The sequence below is a fragment of the Astyanax mexicanus genome, chromosome 3, assembly GCF_023375975.1.
Source record: "Astyanax mexicanus isolate ESR-SI-001 chromosome 3, AstMex3_surface, whole genome shotgun sequence".
Taxonomy (NCBI): domain Eukaryota; kingdom Metazoa; phylum Chordata; class Actinopteri; order Characiformes; family Acestrorhamphidae; genus Astyanax; species Astyanax mexicanus.
Window position 1 is genome coordinate 8,533,668 of NC_064410.1, and position 20,865 is coordinate 8,554,532.

Consider the following 20,865-nt stretch of genomic DNA (forward strand, 5'->3'; position numbering starts at 1 on the left):
ACCACAGGACACTGACCACAGGACGGTGCTCACACAATGTTTACCACAGGATGCTGAAAACAGGACACTGATCACATAATGCCGACCACACATTGCTACTTACAGGACACTGCCCACAGGAAGGCCTCTAGGTTGGATATTTTTAGTTTGTGTAATATTGTCTGGACCCATTTACACCTGGCATTAAACACAGGTGAGCCAATGTTTGCCAAAACACTTTAATTTTAAATGGCATTTTAAATGTGTCTCCAGTTGTCTAGAACCTCCAGTGGGCCTTGAAGGCACTGCTGGAAGCAAGTCCTCCAGTTTTCTTTAGCTTTTGTACAGATTAACCCAGATGAGGAACCTAGTTTGGCTAAAGTTCTAGCTGTGAGTATCACATCATCCATCAGCTTGTTATTGTAGTGTGCTCAGCTAACCCGTGCGGATGGTGGACGGTGTGGCATGGTTAATGTTGTCAGCGTTTTGCTGTGGAGGAGACATTCACACTACAATAACAATGATGTGGTCAAATGCGTATCAAATCAACTCTAGATGTGATCAGTTTGAGTGATCGGATTACAATGCATTGATGATTCCATTCAAATCTGCACTTTATGCTGTCATAAACATAACGATCACCCGTGTAAATTGCCAGATGCGAAGAGGGCTATAGAATCAGACAGATGGATGCATGGAGACAGAAGGAGGTTAACAAAAAAAGGGATTTTGGACACTTCACTGATTCTCAGATTTATTCATATTTATTCAGTAATATAATATTCCACAGCTGGAGATCATACAAATATTACAGTCAAAAAGAACAGAGGAGAGAGGAGTGCGAAGGGGGATACTCTATATTATAATTCTTCTTTCTCACTCAATCTCTCTCACACACACGCATGCACGCACGCACGCGCAAGCACACACACACAGCATGCATGCCAACCACACGCAACATAATTCTGACCCCATGACCTTCCATTAGCCAGCAGCATCATCTGGAATATATGCACTCTCACTGGGTTCAGTGGTGCAGTACAGCGGTCTGAACACATTTCCCTAAATTAATTTCATTTTTAACTATTCGCTGTTCACATAAGTAGATAAATTAACTAATTAATAAAGAATGTACTTTAAGAAACAGAAGGGGCACATTAGAATGCCCAGAACACTAAGTGCGTTTACATGCACTTCTTAAACCAGTTACTGCTGAACATCAGAGTATGTTAGGATTCCAATCCAGTAAATAAGATAATAGAAAACGCTAGATTTTACGAGTCAGACAATAATTAGAGTTTTGCAGACTGAGTAATCCAAGAATACTGCGATTAAAAGTATACAGAATTTTAGATTTCTTAAATCTAATTTTTAGACCTTAATTGATCCTAAATGATTGCATATAAATGCAATCAGTGACTCAGTGTGGATTCATTTACTCAGTGAATCGTTTCTTAAAGTGTCCAATCAATGTCTTTCTCTCTCACTCCCCTCTCTCTCTCCTACACACACACACACACACACACACACACACACACACAAACACCAGAACCTCCCCCACACACACACCTTCTCCAGGTGAATTAACCCTTGTGTTAGCAAAAGTAGAAACGTCTCATGGTTAATTAACTCTTCATTCACTTTCATGATTAAATACTAAAGAATAATTTCCATCTCTCTGTCCGTTCTCTGTCTCACGGCATATAAATGTGATTAGAAACTGCAGCTCACGCTCTACCTCTCTCTACCTCTACACCTCTCTCTCAAAAAGTAAAGATCTATAGAAAACTAAAGAGATTGAATCACTTCAACACAAAGGGATGACTAACTGACGGACTGACACACACACACACAGACACACAGAATGTGTATAACTGCTCTCGTTTAGACACCTAGAAACTCCTCACATCTGAATACAGGAGTCTGGTGTCAGCTACAAGAGCAAAAGCAATATTAGGAAGTAATTATAATAATAATAAGTAATAATAATAATAATAATAATAATAGCTGACAATGATGTGGGCTCAGAGAATTCAGTTGTTTTTCTTGTCCGGCTGATTCTGAGGAGGATAGTAGGGAGGAGGCTGGTCCTGAGAGAGAGAGAGAGAGAGAGAAAGAAAGAGATTTAGTACACATATTTTAATTTTAAGACCTTTGACATGCTGTGTGTTTATATAATCTACATGGTCACTCTGAGGGACTGTAATACACTACAGGAAACATATAGAAATGTGTATTATGTGTGTATGTGTATGTTACTGTTTGTGTACCATTGGCATGTAGACATTGTGGGGGTTGGTGGGGTTGTAGTAGGCGCTACCAGCTGCTTCAGCTGCTTTAGTGTTTCCTGGAGCAACTAGAGACAGAGGGAGAGACAGAGAGAGAGAGAGAGAGAGAGAGAGAGAGGAAAAGAGAGAGAGATGGAGATGGATAAAAAATAAATAAACAAGTAGTCAAATGTTTACTATACAAGAGTGACGTTGTGTATGGTTGTGTACAGTGTGTGTGTTTAGGTACCTGGAGCGCTCCAGTTCTGAGGGGGTCCAGGGTAAGGGGGAGGAGGAGCCATGTAGGGTGGAGCTGTGGCATTCATGCCTGCATGCAAACACAGAGATAACATAAATATTAACAATTAAAGGGAAAGTCCATCCAAATTTCCATCTGCTGGAAACACATGTACTGTCCTCCTTAAAGGAGAACTCTGGTGTAAAATTAACTTTGGGTGTAGTAAAACATGATAAAGAGTACTAACTTTTGTTGAATAGCCCACCTCCACTCTCTATGTATAATATGTCTGATCAGTACCGTGATGGCGGCAGCCGGAGCTGAAGCTAGCATTATGGCATGTAAAAAGTGGTTTATAATAAGCTGCTTGTGCACTTCTAAAGTTCTTAATGCCTCGTTTTAAAATGTCAGAGCTCTCCGGATTCTACCAAAGAGGTGTGGAGCTACTTTGAGCCTGGATAACGGTGTAAAACAAACATGCAAAACATGCCCCGAAGCAGCCGTCGTACAGAGTGCTGGGCAAAAAGCACAAAATTAGTGGATCTCAGAAAGCTATGGGAGACTGGAGGTGGGCTATTCAACAGAGGTTAAAACTCTTTATCATGTTTTACTACACCAAAAGACAATTTAACACCCGAGAGCTCCTTTAAGCAGCACTGCATCCTCTCTACAGAAAGACTGTACACTGTACACATGCTAATAGTCAAGTCAAGTCAAGTAGTTTTATTGTCAATACTGCATATGTACGGGACATACTGAGAATTGAAATTATGTTACCCTCCTTCCCAAAAATCACAGCAAGTACAGAAAATAGATGTATAATGTAAATGTAATGTAAATAGGATGTTAGGCCACAGATATGTCAAATATGCAACAGAATAATAGTGCAACTACACTCAAAAGGCTGTATGATGTGTTTGTGTGTGAAGCATGCTGAGTATTGTAGTAAAACAGTACTGATGAATAAGTACAAGTGAAGCACACACTGAGTGGAGCTGTACCTGGGGCAGCAGCGGGGTAGGCGTATGGGTTGTAGGCGGGCTGTGGGGTATACTGGTATGGCTGGGGTGTGTACGGATATGGCTGTGGCATGGCAGGACTGGCGTAGCCGTTCATATACCCTGCAGGAGCACATCCACCCCCACCGTTCTGCGCAGGGGCCCGTGATGCTTAAACACACACACACACACACTATTATAATCTATTTATGAGGTCAAAGCATTCAGAACACAAACACAAATACGGTACATACAAATGCCTGTCTAGATAATAATGTGTTATTACATGTTTTTAATCATTCTGCATCTCTTTTTAGTCAATCTCTCCATCAGTCTGTCTGTCTGTTTTTCACTCTCTGTCAGTCAGTTTGTATTTCTGCAATTCTGTCAGTTTGTCTGTTGGTCTGTCTGTGTCTCTATGTATTCATATGTCAGTCTTTCTGTCTCTCAGTTTGTCTCTGTCTGTCTGGAGAATGGAGACAGACAGACAGAGACACCTAATTACATAAATCACAGGAATTGATTCACTGTTTAGAAGCTGAAGTGCAGAACAGTAGTGACACCTGCTGGTAACACTCCTGTAAATGATCCATGAAAAATACAGCAGGCCCCTTACCATTAGAGGCCAGTTTAAAGAGGTGCTGTCCCAACTCTATAGCGCCCCCGCTGGGGAAAGTCAACTTAAAGCTAGCCTGGCCCTCCCAGCCACCTGAGAGAGAAAGAGAGAGAGAGAGATATGTGTCATATATAACAAACAGAGTTAAGGTTTACATATAATAAAGGTTTACGTAAATGCATGCACTCACGCACGTGCACACGCGCACACACGCGCACACACACGCTCTTACCGCCCGGCTCTGCTTTGATGATGCCTTGGATGTAATTGGCGGCAAACACAGGCTGCTCAATGCTGCAGTTCTTCATCAGGTAATAAGGAAACATGAAGGAGCACAGCCTCTCCTTCATATTACTGCTCACAAACACCATCTAAACACACAAACACACACAGCTCTGTCACATTACTCATTACTTAATTGGATGCAGCAGCGTCCCCCCCCCCCAGCTGGCAGCATTTTACTAAATCGTTCAGATATCAGTCATCATTGTTAGAACTGTCACAGGTTAATATTGCTTGCGATATGGTTTCATACGTGTTTAATAAAACCAAGGAATAATGTACATTAGCCATGCCAAGTCTCTTTATGTGCAAGTTAATGTTAACTTCAGCACAATTGAGAAACAGGAGAACTCAAAGTGAAACCAAAACTTTCCATCTTTTTTCTAACCCTGATTGATTCTGGCAGAAAGCCTAAAAGGCAAATGTCTTCGAATAAATCTGTAGTGGAGTAGCAGTATATAATTTTAGAAACCAGGCTTTATTTGTCTCTCTATGTATATATTGCTCAGTTGCTTTAAAACATTATAAATGGTAGCAGAATTGAAATGTAACTAAACCTAATGACCACTGTTTTAATAAAAGTTAGCTTTAAATAAGCTCAACGTAAAAATACAATTCTAAAATAGTAAAACCATAACAACACACTATTAAACTACATATTTCCAAAATTGTATTGACTAAAATTAGACAAAAATGTTTTTAGTTTTTGTCAATTAAAAGTGGACCAAAAGAAACAATAACTAAATGACTAATATGTGACACTAATATAACATATTTTAGTAAAAACTAAAACTGTATCAAAAATGATGCCGGTTTCAACTGCCTCGAAAAGAAGTTGGAACAGAATCCTTGGGTGGATTTTTACTTCAATTTTACTATTTTCTTAAATCGCTCTGACCACAAAACCATATACCATTCAGACTCTGAGAGTAAGTGTACCCCCGTGTGTTATGCCAAGCTCAGACTACACATCATTTTTGTCCTTTACGGTGTTCACTATGTCAGATTAAGAAGTTATTTTCGTTTTGCGTTGTTTATCAGGGGAATGGCAACACTACACGTTAGTAACCAACCAATCATCGTCCGCGTGCTCGCATGAGTTCGTAGGTCATCTCGGGGGAGAAGCGTAGAATCTGAGAATCACGGCTACAGAAGCCCTTTGCTTGATGGAAGCGCTTTTGTGCTGAAAAAAAAAAACGTTAAAAAGGTGGAAAAGCGACTGTGGGCTCGTTCCTGGGAGACCCAAATTGACATTACATGCTTTGTGTACTCCAGAGAGAGAATGTAAACAGAATATCTCATGGATGAAGTAGATTATTAGATGATTATTAGATTATTCTTCTGTTTCTCTGGTCTAGTGAACTTCAGGAGCACCGTCCTGCTTTCTTTTCCCGTGTTTACATCTGTGCGCCACAGAACGCTCCGTCTTCCTATTGGTCAGAGTCAGGGAGCAGGTCGCGGAGCATGTCAAACTAGGCGATAAATACAAAAAATTCTAACATGCTAGTCTTTCCGTCGGACGCTCTGACGGCATCGCTCACGTCAAATTACTGATCTTTGACTGTGTCATACTACACGGACCTTTGTCGCTCGCGACACTGAAATTTGGATCCGACGCACGCAATGTGTCGGCGCCGACAAAATCTGGTCAAAATCGGGCTAAAATTGTGTAGTCTGATCCGGGCATTAGTGTGTGAGTGTGTGTGAGTGTGTTTACCCGGTATGGGGTGAGATACACAGATCCCTTCTTGGTGCCTTTAAAGGCATCGCTCTTGTGTGTGACATCACTGAAGGACAGCTCCACATTCTTACAGTCTCTCAGCACACTGAAACACAGACAGAACACAGACACACAGATATATTTAGACACGCACTTTACAGTTAGACTGGGCAATACAGAAAAACATGATATCACAATATTTAAATGCATTTTATCAATACAGAGTATTGATTAAGTATGAACTGAAAAATCAGCTGAAAAAAAATTATTATAAAATTATTCAGCTGAAAAATGACAAAAGCACCTTTGTTGTGAGACAGAATCAAGTATACAAATGAAACAGGTCAACAGGAAGTGGGTGATCAGTGGTTTGGCCAGTGCTGCAGTGAGGGATGCTGTGTCGACAGCAGAGAAGTTTCAGTGTGTGTAAACAGGTACTGGTGAAATCTGGGACTGTACTTGTTCCTTTTTACCCTCTGTTGGGTTCATTTCAGCTAAACTAGCTTAGTGTTCCTACTCAAAAATAGCAGCCTAAATATAGCTGACAATATATGTTTCATCTTTGATTTATAATGACCTAATGTTGTAACAAATCTTTAAATTACCTTTTTGCATATATTATAAACACAACATGAATTTGTATTTGCTATTTGTAGCCTATCCTTATCCAGCGCTTACATTTTTTTCCACTTTTGGTGCTGGTTAAATGTGATTTGCAGCATTTGTCTGGTTAGTGGTGTTTGTTGGCTCTGCTGTGTTGCTGTTCTAATAGCTACACACTGTAGGTTCTAAAAGATGCACTCTAGAGAGGGGTATCTGGTCATTTAAGTTAAAACCCTTATTACCTGTCCTCCATGAGACACAATAGTCCTAGAGTTTGAGTCAAAAATAGCAAAAACAAAACAAACAAACAAATGGCACACTGACAGAACACTGACTGTTAATGAGTGTCTAACAGCTGGGGTGTCTAAATTTGGTTCAAAGGGGGTAGATTGGACCATAAAGGAATATGCAAGGGACAGTAGGTACGATATCAAAAGAGTCAATATCTAAGCAAGTATTTCCTCACCACATAATAAACTAAATAAAATACCTAATAATATATATCTATCAGCTTTGTGCTTTTTCGCAATTGTGCCACCAAACGCTGTTCTGTAAATGCATTAGCAGTCGAGTCAGAGCAATAAATGGCTCTTAAACATAGCTTACTAACTTATATAACACAGTGATGCAGCGGACTGTATGTTTATTTATTTCTGCTACAGCCAGGTAAAATGAAATACTGTAAAGTACCAGTGGATCACTAATAATGTATTATTTACACCGAAATCCAACTAAAGTCTGTTTATGGTTCACATAATGGAAATATGATCTGATCAGCCTAAAGGACTGCTTCATTTATACAAATATCAGCACTGGCACACAGCTGTTCAGTTTTTCAATTCAAACCTTCATTTTTAATTTTATTTTTTTGTATATACTTAAATTAGTATTATTTGACTGGAACAAAACAGGAGGGTTACAGAACTGAAAGGAAAGTCCAGAAGAACTGTAGGAAATGTGATCTGAGATGGTCACCTGAGTGCTGATCTGAATGCTGAATAAGAGATAAGCTCAGTGACCGGCCGGCTATCACAGCCAGACTGGCCCAGAACTGAACACACCAGAACTCAGTGTTCTGTTTCTGATAGTGTTTGTGTAACAGGGTAAGGAGTTTGATGGATGTTAATGAAGCAGCTTTTTGTTGTTACAAACCTGTTACACACCTGTTTATATTATTTATTACCCCTGTTATTATTTCTTGTTACACACTTGTTATTATTACCACTGTTAAAAAGCAGACAAATTGTTTTATTTATTTTTAAGTCTTTTTAAAATCTTTATGTCTTTAAATCTTTAAAAATTTAAGTCAATATATGCTTAAGAGGAAATCACTAAGATTAGAGATACACTGAAGATTTGGCAACTAGATAATGCAGCCACATTCAGTGTTTGGCTGAATAATATATGCACAAAACAATGATTTGTCAGTAATCCAATCAACTTGTTTATATGTTTAGATAACAGGAAAACTCTGAGTTTACTCTGAGTCAATATTCAGATTTCTACCAGCCAATAATCTCAGAAGCATGTGACATAGGCCCGTCATTGTAATTAGGTTAAAGATTTACCATACAATAAATGACCATTTCAATATATAATAATATATAATTTCAATATATTTTCCATTGTTTTTATTTAATGAATAGAGCACATGTGAATGTGCATTTGCCAGTAAGTTTAATTTTTATTAGTTTTCCTTTTTATTTAAGATTTTCATATTAACATTTTTATATTCATATTGCAATGTCTAAATACCCTTAATTATCAAAAGTATTCTATAAAATGAGTGCAATTGCATTTTTATACTATTATTATTATGTCGGTGGCATAATTTGTCTTAATATTACAATAATATGTTTTAGCACAACATTTATGTTTTGGGCCAGTATATTGTTCAACAGTAAAAAAAAAATATTGTGACAGGCCTTACATGACATAAACTTCAACTTTTTTGTAAAAATGTACCCACTTTGCCAGCAAATATGAAAATTCTGTCCTAAATGAGATCTAAGGAAAATGAGCATATTGTTTACAAGGCTACTTGTTTAATCAGATAACTGCACAAAACCGCTGTCTGATTATTGACTGAATGTAAACACAATTCATGTTTGTGCAGGGAAACATACTTTTAGTAATATACTAATATAAGGGATAATAAGAGATGAATAAAATAATGTAAAATATTATATATATAATGAAATGCTGCAGGTGTATTTATTTAAAGGTTATTGTTGTTGATGTTATTACTATTGTTATATATTGTTATATAAATTTAAGATTTATTATACTATTATTACTGCTTTCTTATTTTTAATATTGTTCGTATGATGACATTCTTCTGTATTATACAAACGTAGTATAAATTATTTCGTTTGTTTGAGTGTGTATCTGTGTTTTCGCAAAGTCACAGCAGACGGAAGGAAGATCGGACAAAACTGTGATTTCAATAACCCCTGATTTCTCAACTGACATCATCCCCCAACACACACACTCTTACACATTTACACACACTCACACTAGGGCTGCCACGATTAGTCGACTAGTCACGATTATGTCGACTATTAAAATAGTCGACGACTAATTTAATAGTCGATTAGTCGTTTTTTTTTTTCTTTGTTTTTCTCTCCAAACTGCTGCGACTGCCTTTCTGTCCTGGACGCACATGCGCAGTAGTGGAAACCGGGGTAGGTAGTGGACGACATCTCAGGACATTATACAGACAGGCTCTGGTTTCATGGCTACCCCGCTACAGAACTCAAAAGTGTGGGATCACCAAGAAAATAAAAGTGAAACGCGTGCAACGCAGACGTTGTCACAAATGCCGTCCCAAACCGATAAACTACAGAGAAGGATTTCATTCTGACAGTGGCTTCTGTTTTCAGTGCTTTTCGGTGCAGTAATCTCACAGATCAGTCATGTGTGGTGTAAAATCACCAAACGCTCTCCTCTGCCAATCAGATCTGTGCAGACCGCTGCCCTGTGTACGGTAATGTACACAATATCTGGACAGAGAGGCATTTTTTATTAATATACTTTTTTTTCATAATAGTTCAAACAACCTCACGGTTGAGATGTTTCATAAATGCCAGTGCCTTATCCTTATTTTACACAGTTGTTTACACTTTATGCTAAACAGTAAAATAATTGTCTGTTACAACAAGCTGCATATTTCATTAAAGGTTTAATGAACTATGATTTTAATTGTTTTTATTTTTAGTTAGCATATAGCTGAAATCTAATGTTGGTTGTATAATAGCAGCTGCATTCTATTGTGTTAAACTGTGTTTTATATTCAATTAACGTATGATCCGATTAGTCGACTAATCATAAAAAATAATCGGTGATTAGTCGACTATAAAAATAATCGTTTGTGGCAGCCCTAACTCACACACACCTGTACTAAACTGTAATAATATGGGATTAAGGGTAGTCCTCCATGTCCATTCAAAGTGCTGTGTAGTCCAGGACTAGGCTTAAACCCTGTGTGGAAAACTGCCCTTATGATACTGAACACAATGATAAGGGTTTTGTTATCTAAAGCACATGGACTCCTGAATATCTCAGCCTAGTCTGTGATGAAAAGTCTACTTTAATCAGAATACAGAACAATGTTTACACACACAGAAAGAAAGAAAGAAAGAAAGAAAGAAGAGAGAGAGAGAGAGAGAGAGAGAGAGAGAGAGAGAGAGAGAGAGAGAGCACAAATATTAACCTAGTTTAACCAAACTAGACTAACCTTAAGCTTTTTTAAGCTTTTTTTTAATTGGCTGTAAGGATGGAGCCCATTTGGAAAGCCCAGTAACAGTACAACAACAATTAGCCAATTTCCACAAACGTGATACAGGCCCTCCTCTGGTTTGCACACCTAATTCCCACCAACTAATTTAATTTCTGGAACCTGAAAAGTTTGTTCCCAACTGGAAAAAAGAGTAGCAGGTTTTTCATCATTAACCATTGTGCAAGTCGCTCTGATGGGGTCGTATTCTGTGACGTATCCATGATTTCAATAAGTCTGGTGCAAACTTGGGCTAGTACATTGAAAAGCCCAAGGTTCTTATAAGCCTTTTACGGAACCAGTTCTTTTGATCAAAAATTACTAATCAGAACCCATACCTGCCTGAAACCTAAATGCCTGAAAACACGGCATTTAAATGACTTTAAATGGCCAAACGTCATTTCAATGTAAAATGTGCTAATAGTGACGATATGATCAAGTATGTAATCTGTTGTGTTTGGACACTCTTGGACACACATTAACCCTCTCCTACTGAGTTTCTCTCCCCAGCACTTTGTTTAGTGTGATGCTGTTACAAATTAACCATTGATCAACATTTGTTTTAAATAATCAACATTGTTGATTATGACAACTAATCATTGCAGCCCTAATTACTACACATTATTAAATCTTAATGTATATATATTTATAAAATATATTTATATAGTATAATATGTATTACAAAATAAATAATCTTAACACTATTTAAAACCAGCTGGTCAACCTAAAAAAAAAAATACTCTACGCTTGCAGGCTTGCTAGTTATCTTAACTAATTCTTGACCAGTATAGGGTGTGTTTTCTCTGAATTACCAATTGGATTTTTAGGTATGGCACACCCTCTTTACCAGATTGTAACAGTTAGTGTCAATTATCCATTATACTATTAATGCACTTCATATTTTCAGGATTGAAGTAAAATAAATGATACAGAACAGATATGATCTGTCTCTAGTAGACATATAATGGAAAATGCGAACAGTGTGAATTTTCTTTTTCCTAAAAGCAGCAAAAAAATATTTCAGGGACTTTTGTGATAACAATATTCCAAAATGTTGGTAATATTATTGTGTACGATACGATATGGCACACCCCTACCTTACAAACTAATAATAAGCAGACTCATTTATGGCAATAGACCTGTAAATAGAGTAAGGTTACATATTTACATTATTAGGTCAAACTGTTATTACCGAATAAACTGTTATAAAATGTTTATTTACTGTCCTGTCAAATATGTTCTAATTAGACACAGGACTAAGTTTTTTCGGAACACACACACTAACCTAGATTAACCAAACCACAATAAGCTTTTTTATTGGTTTTAGGTTCTCTGGCTGTCCTGGTAAACACTGAAGCTAAACTACCTTAGCTAAATAACATTAAGCTAACCCACTCAGTAAACAGCTTACTGACTGACTGACTGACCCGGGATAGACTGCTGTCACTGCGAGGTAAACTAACCCGGGTTATTCTCACACACTAACCTAGCTACAGTATTCTACATGTCTGCGGTTTAGTCAGCGCTGACATGTAGACATTATTCGCTCTAATATTTATTTATTAATGATTAAGAGGCGAGTTCAGCCCGGCTGTTGGAGTTAGCTAACAGCTAGGTTGGTTACGCTAGTTAGCTTAGCCGCGGCTAACAGCGCTTATATAAGATGCGTGTATTAATCCGGTAACTCCGCTAAAATTTACCTCTCACTGTTATCGATCAGAGCTCCTCCCTGCTGAGAGTGGTTTCGGTTCATGGCCATGGTTCTGCTGTTCCTGTTGGTTCTGCTGTTCCTGACCGGGTTCTGGAGGTTCTGGAGCTCTGTCTCACTCTGCTGATACTCTGCCGAGGCTAAAGCTAACTCTTCCGCACTCGTGACTGACCAAAACAAAACGTCACTGTCGGAAAATACCCTCCACCGCCCCCATATAACCCAATACCACTATAAATCACTATACTGTAAACCACATACAGACGATTATAGACCATCCCAGTACCACTATACATCATTATAAACCACCCTATTCTATTACAGACCACTATAAACCACCCCAATACCACTATACACTATTATAGACCACAACCATACCATTACAGACCACTATAGACCATTATAAACCACCTGAATACCACTATACACCATTATAAAACGCCTCTATACCACTTTAGACCTTTATAAACCGCCCAAATACCACTATAAATCCTTATAAACCACCTACAGACCATTATAGACCATCCCAATGCCACTGTAAATCATTATAAACCACCCCTATACCATTACAGAATACTATAAACCACCCCAATACCACTATACACCATTATAAAACGCCTCTATACCATTATAAACCGCCCAAATACCATTATAGACTATTATAAACCACTGTATAACATTACAGACCATTAATATATACATGTTTTCTATCCGCTATTATCATTAATGTACAACTACTAAAACATATAAATCTAATTCGCTAGATAGCATGCCCATGTGGGGTCTGTATAGACTGTCCTACTAGGATCTGGACTAGGTTACAACACTTACTTCTTACCTCTTGTAAAGTCTCTACTAATCCCTCAGTAAACAGTAAACACTAGTTAGTTTCAAACTATGCTTTTTGTCCAAATCCAGCTGCACCACAAATCCGTATGTCATGTCTTAACTAATAATCAATCAATCAATCAATCAATCAGATGCTACTAAAACACGGCAGTTATATATAACAATTTTATTATATATAAAATATATACATGACAGGAAATAAAAAGTGTAAATATAAAGTGATTTTTTGTCTGACATAGTACTAATATTATGAATAGTTAAAAAAATTAAAATCTTGTATTTTCTTTTTATTTTAAGGAACAAAATACTGATTGACACTTTAAGCTAAGTCGTCTATTATCTTTCAACTACCGGTAGTTTTAAAACCTACTTGTTAGTGAATAACAATAACAATAAATAAATAATAATATGCACACATTTTTAATATTCTAAATCAAAATCTGAATATTCCAAATAATAACATATTTACTGCTCTTTTAAGTGTAGTACTGGTATTATTATACTATATTTATGGAGCAATATACTGTCTAAAAAAAGTTATTAAATTCATAATAAACCCGTACTGACCTCTTCAGCAATGACACAGCAGCAGTGAGTAAAAATCTGACCTTTATTAAACAGACACACAACAGGCAGGCAGGGGTCCGACTGCAGGACTGCGGGGGTTCAACATTAACCCATCCAGCCCTTAATCAGCCGTAGTAAGGGTATCAGAGCAGAGACTCCTAATACAGTCTGAATGTCTGAATATATCCAAGAAGGGCCGTGTGACTTTAAATGTTCATTCCAACAGGTACATTTTTGCTCAACAAGTTACAAACAGTGTAAACAATCCTTCAGAGGTACAATACAGTCAATACCCGGCTCAGATTAATATTTCTCTATTCATAAGTCATAATTCATCTCTATACCAGCCTCTTTCATCATCCCTCATGCTTATTGTTCCCTTTACACTGATACACTGAAATGAGCTCTGGTCGGATTGGTCCATACACCCTGCTCTGCTTGGGCCAGTGGGTAAGGTTCAAAACAGAGGAAAACACGCAATGTAGAGGTTTGTGGGTAATGTAGTTCAGTAGGGTCTGAACTTTCTCTGTGCTCGGAGAAGAGCAATGCGCTGCTTATCCTCCTCAAACTTCTTCCTCAGCTGTGCGATATCTGAAACAGAGAGAGAGAGAGAGAGAAAGAGAGGGTAAGCATCAGTGAAGATGGGATTGGTGGATACTGACTATCAGACAAGAAGCATTTGAAGAATGACCTCGGTCACTGGGTTAATATTCACCCTAATGAGATTCTGTAGCTATGCCTTCTCAGCATATATCACAATACCTACATTTAGAGCATTATTAATATATATTCAGCCTAATGAGATTCTGTAGCTCCACCTCCTCAGTGAATATCACAATATCAACATTTAGAGCGTTATTAATATATATTCAACATTAAGAGATCAGAAAAGAAGCATTTGAAGAATGACCTCGGTCACTGGGTTAATATTCACCCTAATGAGATTCTGTAGCTCCGCCTTCTCAGTGTATCACAATACCTACATTTAGAGCATTATTAATATATATTCACCCTAATGAGATTCTGTAGCTCCGCCTTCTCAGTGTATCACAATACCTACATTTAGAGTGTTATTAATATATATTCACCCTAAGAGCTGTAGCTGTGTTCCATTCTGAAGGCAGCTGCCAAACAGGCAGCATTTTTAGGCAGCATGTGCATGCTCCTGAGAAAAGAACTGTCCCATTCAGTAGGCAGCATATGATCCTTCATGGGCAGCCATGTTTTATTTAATTCTGAAGCAGCTGGAGATGTATCCTCCATCGTAAGGCAATCCCATGATGCATTTCAACAGCTCAGAGTTCCAGCTTTCAGATTTAAAAACATGGCAAATGGAGTCAGCACTGCGAGGGAGCGTCTGTATAAATGTAAGTAATTTTCTTCTGTACTTCCACTCACTGCAGCATGTGTTTGTCAAACTCGTTCATTTTACACTGTTTTTGTCTAGTGTTGACAATTTAAAGTAAGACTTGACTAAGTGAAGCCACCGTTAGCTTGGCACATTAGAATAATAAAGTTAATGTGTAACTGATTGATTTAATGTACAAATAGTGGAATTATGATTGTGTTTTCCATGAAGTGCTGTTACTGATTTAGATTATTTGTCACCAGGGATGAGGCTCTTATAAAGGCGCAGATGAACTCCGTTCATTTCAGCTTGAGGCAGCGTTAGCTCGTTAAAATGAAGAGTTTTTTCTTTGAATTTAACTAAGTTTTCTTTCTTCACATTATTCATTTTGCATGTTGTATTATTTGCATTTTCACTATGCTTAATGAAGTATCAAATCTGAACTAGTGGGTATGGGTACATTTCACACTTTTATTTATAACTAAATAAGAAATTTACTAAGCATGTTACTGTATGTTTTTGTTTCATGCAACTAAAATCTTAAAACTGATAATCTGACTACGTATAAATGTACTGTCGTGTGAAACGGAGCTTAGTTTGATGATTTAGCTTTGATGGCTTATACAAATAATTTTATTAGGGTTACATAATTAATGCATTTTTACAAAGCATCTAATCAGAAATTAATAAAATGAATATATAAAACTGACCATACTCTAATATTAAAGTGAAGAAAAGTGTATAAATTAAAATAAATCATGAATATTTAGGAATATTAGACTTCCAATGCAGCTGCCTTCAGAATGGAACGCAGCTTATGTGTGCTTTCATTTGTTCTGTACAGCTTGTCCATCCAACCATCAGTGATCTACTGAAGAATGTGTGTGGGCGGAGCTTTGTGTGTGTTGGACTCACGTTCTCTCTGCGTATCCCGCCGTTGCCACGTGTAAAAGTTCACCAGCTCCTTTCTCCTCTTCTTCTTGTCTTCTTTCTGAAGCGTCTTCTGATTGGCCACTTCACTATGTGGGCGGGCCTTAGTGCCTTTGCCACCCTTTGTCACTTTAACCCAACCCTCTTCATCCTCCTGCTGCTGCTCCGCCTCTTTCTGAAGACGCTCCACCTCCTGAGGAAAACACAGAAGGTTTATGAGAACAGTATTATTGTAATTACCAAAATAACCAATAATAAATTTACTGATTAACTAATTATGAGATCAATCAACATTTCAGCACTTCACCTCCTCTTTCGTCTTGTCGTACTGGTTCATGAATTCATCCACGGCCTCCTGCAGAGCGTCCTGCTTCACGATCGACTGAGTGTATTCATGGATCCACTCTACACACAGAGATGGGTTCAGAATTAATTTAGTTAGATTAATTTACGTTCCACCTTAAATCTTGCATTTTTTGTACTAAAATGCTGAGCATGAGGGGTTTGGGATTCCCCAGCTTTGTATTTAAACTGGCTGATCCACCTTAAATGCCTCAGTAATCCCAGTGTAAGTACTGCAGTACTTTTCAACAGAAAGCCAGTGAATAAGATGTCACCTTTAGCTTTGTAATAATTAAGTAGGCAGGTGTGCATTTAAAGAAAATACCTGTAAAATTTATGCTTTTTCATTCCACCTTAAATGACATACTATTTACGTTGCACTTTACTAAATAGTGCAGTTTTTGAGAGTGAGAGTGTGTGCGTGTGCGAGAGAGAGGAAAAACTCACTCTGCAGGCCGACTCGAACTGGTTTCTTGCTGTTGGAGACCAACAGTGGAGAATTAAGGGGATGGGATTTAGCCGCCGCTATACTGGAGGCTTCTTTAAACACGATGTATCCCACCTTAAAACACTACACACACACAAAACACACACATAGTTTGCACACTTTACCTCCACAGACAGGACTTTCATAAACTCCTCCTGCACGTGTATTACACATAACAGGCTCTGTACACAGCTGTACTGAAACCCGGCTGTGTGGGAGTTACCTGTCTGCCTGCTGTTTTGAAGTACTGGGACAGGGTATTTTCTGCTTCTTTGGGTCCAGGTTTCTCACTCAGCTCCACAGACTGGACTGGTCCAAACTGGGAAAACATGCCCTTTACCACACTCTGGAATAAACCACACAAACACACACATCATTAAACACAGCCAAACACACCCACTGTTTATTCATAGACATAAGTTTGCAACTGTAGTATAGCTGTATGTGGTGTAACAGCCTGTGACGTAGCTACTGTTTAAACCTCAGTGGTGTTACTATAAAGTGGTGTAGCTGCAGAGTAACTGCCATTAGTGTAACTGTCATTAATGTACCTGTCAATGGTGTAGCTACTTTGTATCTGTCATTGGTGTTTCCGCTAAGGGTGTAGCTACATTGTAACTGTCACTGGTATAGCTACAGTGAAACTGTGACTATTGTTCCACTTAGTGTGTAAATATAGTGTAACTGTCAGTGTTGTCCCCACCAGGGGTGCTGCTACAGTGTACCTGTCAGTGGTGTTCCCACCAGGGGTGTATCTACAGTGCATCTGTCAGTGGTGTTCCCACCAGGGGTGTATCTACAGTGCATCTGTCAGTGGTGTTCCCACCAGCAGTGTAGCTACAGTGTAACTGTCAATTGTATAGCTAATAGTGGTGTAACTGCCATTGGTGTAGCTACAGTGTAACTGTTATTGGTATTCCCATCAGGGGTGTAGCGACAGTGTAACTGTCATTGGTGTAACTACAGTGTAACTGTCATTGGTGTAGCTACAGTGTAACTGTCATTGGTATTCCCATCAGGGGTGTAGCTACAGTGTAACTGTCATTGGTGTAGCTACAGTGTAACTGTCAGTGGTGTTCCCACCAGGGGTGTAGCCACAGTGTACCTGTCAGTGGTGTTCTCACCAGGGGAATAGCTACAGTGTCGCTGTCAATTGTATAGCTGATAGTGGTGTAGCTGCAGAGTCACTGCCAACAGTCTAGCTGTCAGTAATGTACATGTCAGTTGTGTAGCTACAGTGTACCTGTCATTGGTGTAGCTACAGTGTAACTGTTATTGGTATTCCCATCAGGGGTGTAGCTACAGTGTAACTGTCATTGGTGTTCCTACCAGGGGTTTAGCTACAGTATAACTGGTAGTGGTGCTCCTGCTAGTGGTGTTCCCGTCAGGGGTGTAGCTACAGTGTAATTGTCAGTGGTGTTCCCGCCAGAGGTGCAGCTACATCGTAAATGTCAATGGTGTTCCTACCAGGGGTTTAGCTACAGTATAACTGGTAGTGGTGTTCCTGTTAGTGATGTTCCCGTCAGGGGTGTAGCTACAGAGTAACTGTCAGTGGTGTAACAGTCAACCAGTACATTTAAAGACTTTAATATTACTTATTTATATGCATAGGTGTTTGAACTACCATTAACTACCACCAAAATACGCAGAGTGACAAACACCAGGATGGAGGAACCGTGCTCAACTGTTGTGTATTGGTTTACCTCTGAACAGTATGGGGGGATGTTGAGGACGAACAGAGTCCGGTCCAGTGGCCGGTTGCTGTTCTTCTCCGCACGGACCCGGTGTTCCTTCACACATAACTGATGCTGAGCACTGCTACTCGATCTGAACTTCAGCGACAACACTATAACACACAAATACACGATAACACTAACACTCTGCAGCACCAACCTAAAACCACCATAATAATAATATGATACATCTACAAACTGTTGTTTTAGTCATTATTGTTTACTGTAATAGGCCTAATAGGCCTGTCATGACTATATTATTTTCAATGATTTATTGATCTTGACATAATTGTGACAAATTATATAATTGACTATTTTTTTTTTTTTAGACCATTATAGTACACTAATAAAATGTAAAATTGACAACATAACAACATGTGATTTTAAAGAACATCCTAACCCTTCCCCCCTCCCAATATAATATAGAACCCTGGTTGTAGATGGCTTTTCCCAGCTACCATATCATTCAAGTAAACACAATGTATGATATAATAAGGCCGGAAAGAATTATTGATTGTTCATAAATTGTACGATTATGTATTGCTTGCAGAAGTAATGGCAATATGTGATTTTATTGTTATTTATACCATTATTTATACCATTGATATAATGCTACTATTATATGATTATATAAGCAATAAACTTCACAAATAGCCAAAGGCCATGGTTGAATCAATGTTCCCTTTTCTATCCTTCTTATACTTTTAAACAACAATTGCACATTGATTTAACATTGATTAATGTTTAATAGGTTTATGGTTTTATAGGCTTGGTTTGTAAAGTTTACTTGCATTAAATACTTTTTTGGATTATGTTCTTATAGCCTGTACTGTGGTCTTAACTTAGAACATTCCTTTTTAGTCAAGGTTATAATTAACCAAACACTGCATTTTACTTAATTTAAATTTAATGTTCTTATTTTTATTTTAATTATAATTTTTTTATTATTATTATTTTTTTCTACTATTTTCCCAAATTAATTCCATTCGTGACTTTAAGTCCCCTTCAAGTGCATGATCTGCTTTGAATGTTATAATTGATGTTATACCTTTTAAAATAATATTTTTATAATTATGTTTAAATTGCTGAATTTTGTATATGCATCCCCTATACTTTCTATTTTAACTCAGACAGATTAAATATATATATATATATTAGATAGATTCGATTAGATAAATAAAATAGATTAGATTGATTAGATAGATATAGATAGTTGATCCCGAAGGAAATGTAGCAGCCAGTGGCAGTTTCACAACACAGTAGAAACAAACAACAATAATACTAGGGGAGGTACAGTAAGAAAGCACAGTAAAAAATATAAGACTATAGAAAATGCTAAGGCTTGAAAAATTAACTATAACTTAAAAGATATGAATACAATTTTAAAAAAGGTTTGAGCTAAATGTCTGAAGGAAAAACATTTCACCTAAAAGTCTTACTGTTATAGTTGCTGAAGAGCTCAGTACAACCATTCAGAACCATTAAATAAACGTTAATTCAATGTAAAAAATTCAACATTAACCGGTGTCTGTAAGGGAATGCTAAATAAAGGTTTAAAGGCTATTTTTTCATTATCAATCTTAAAAAAGGCAATGCAACCCAAAAATTAACGTTTATTCAATGTGTTTTGCTATTACGGATATAGTTATTAAGAATTGTCAGACAGAGACAGAAATTGAAATAAAAAATAAAAAATAAAACACTTTAAAGAGCTATGTAGTAATTAGGCTCTGCTCGCGGATGATGCCTGTGTGCTCCTCAGTGTAGCTAACGATGGTTTATCTGCTACAGCATTTAAGGTGGATTAGAAATCTCTAGCTCACAGCCAGTGAAAAAATGATCCACCTTTAGCTCTGTAAGTATCCAGGTGCGAATTTAAGCCCCGCCAGGTGTTTATTTAAAGGTTAAATGTACCTGTGAATCCTCCTGGAATCACGCAAGCACCACTCGCATGTTGCTTCCCGGGCGGCGCCATCTTCTCTCTGCGTATACCTCCGCCACAGACCGGAAGCATAATCTGAGGGGCACTGGGATTTGTAGTTCTTTTGTACAGAAATTCTAGTTATGTAGTTTTAACGACTCTAACAGTGTTCAAAATGGCAAATTTTTTATACTTCTTTTAACCATTTTTTTTTACAGAAAATGTGCTTATAATACTACATTATTTTTATCCATAATTCCCTTGAAGACATGCTATTTTTTGTTCTAAGTGAATATAAAAAGTCGCAAGATTCATGACTATTTAATTTTTTTTCTTGGTGGCATAATTGTGCATAATTTTTTAAAGCAGATCAATTTTAACTTTAATAGTGAGAGTTAACCAGGCTAGCACAGCTTTCAAGCCTGATGGAGGTAGTTTAACCATCATCAATTCACAGTGATCGCTAGCCAGGATAAAGTACAGCTTCCAGACATGGTGGACG

At 37.7% G+C, this 20,865-nt stretch overlaps 2 protein-coding genes across 2 annotated transcripts; both read right to left on the minus strand.

Annotated features, from left to right (window-relative positions):
- Nucleotides 1-721: 721 nt before the first annotated feature.
- On the minus strand, nucleotides 722-12,350 carry wbp2nl (WBP2 N-terminal like). The gene is made up of 8 exons (XM_007236150.4): nucleotides 12,179-12,350; nucleotides 6,098-6,206; nucleotides 4,331-4,469; nucleotides 4,099-4,191; nucleotides 3,486-3,653; nucleotides 2,497-2,574; nucleotides 2,250-2,335; nucleotides 722-2,069 (listed from the first exon to the last, which is right to left on the minus strand). Exons 1-8 carry the CDS (start codon nucleotides 12,235-12,237, stop codon nucleotides 2,013-2,015), a joined length of 789 nt encoding a protein of 262 aa, XP_007236212.3. The 5' UTR covers nucleotides 12,238-12,350; the 3' UTR covers nucleotides 722-2,012.
- Nucleotides 12,351-13,626: 1,276 nt separating this feature from the next.
- Nucleotides 13,627-20,437, minus strand: rrp7a (ribosomal RNA processing 7 homolog A). The gene is made up of 7 exons (XM_007236149.4): nucleotides 20,357-20,437; nucleotides 18,413-18,555; nucleotides 16,933-17,055; nucleotides 16,670-16,793; nucleotides 16,188-16,285; nucleotides 15,866-16,073; nucleotides 13,627-14,193 (listed from the first exon to the last, which is right to left on the minus strand). The coding sequence occupies exons 1-7, from the start codon at nucleotides 20,415-20,417 to the stop codon at nucleotides 14,108-14,110; spliced, it is 843 nt and encodes a 280-aa protein (XP_007236211.4). The 5' UTR covers nucleotides 20,418-20,437; the 3' UTR covers nucleotides 13,627-14,107.
- Nucleotides 20,438-20,865: the final 428 nt, after the last annotated feature.

What these genes read in the sequence shown, in the direction of transcription:
- rrp7a (XM_007236149.4), bottom strand. Translation starts at nt 20,417, where the DNA reads ATGGCGCCGCCCGGGAAGCAACATGCGAGTGGTGCTTGCGTGATTCCA. An exon ending in TCAAAACAGCAGGCAGACAG is followed by an intron (nt 16,794 to 16,932) that starts GTAACTCCCACA and finishes GTGTGTGTGTAG; the next exon opens with TGTTTTAAGGTGGGATACAT. An exon ending in GCGGGATACGCAGAGAGAAC is followed by an intron (nt 14,194 to 15,865) that starts GTGAGTCCAACA and finishes TCTCTGTTTCAG; the next exon opens with ATATCGCACAGCTGAGGAAG.
- wbp2nl (XM_007236150.4), bottom strand. Translation starts at nt 12,237, where the DNA reads ATGGCCATGAACCGAAACCACTCTCAGCAGGGAGGAGCTCTGATCGAT. An exon ending in CTGATCGATAACAGTGAGAG is followed by an intron (nt 6,207 to 12,178) that starts GTAAATTTTAGC and finishes TCTGTGTTTCAG; the next exon opens with TGTGCTGAGAGACTGTAAGA. An exon ending in CTACCCCGCTGCTGCCCCAG is followed by an intron (nt 2,575 to 3,485) that starts GTACAGCTCCAC and finishes GTTTGCATGCAG; the next exon opens with GCATGAATGCCACAGCTCCA.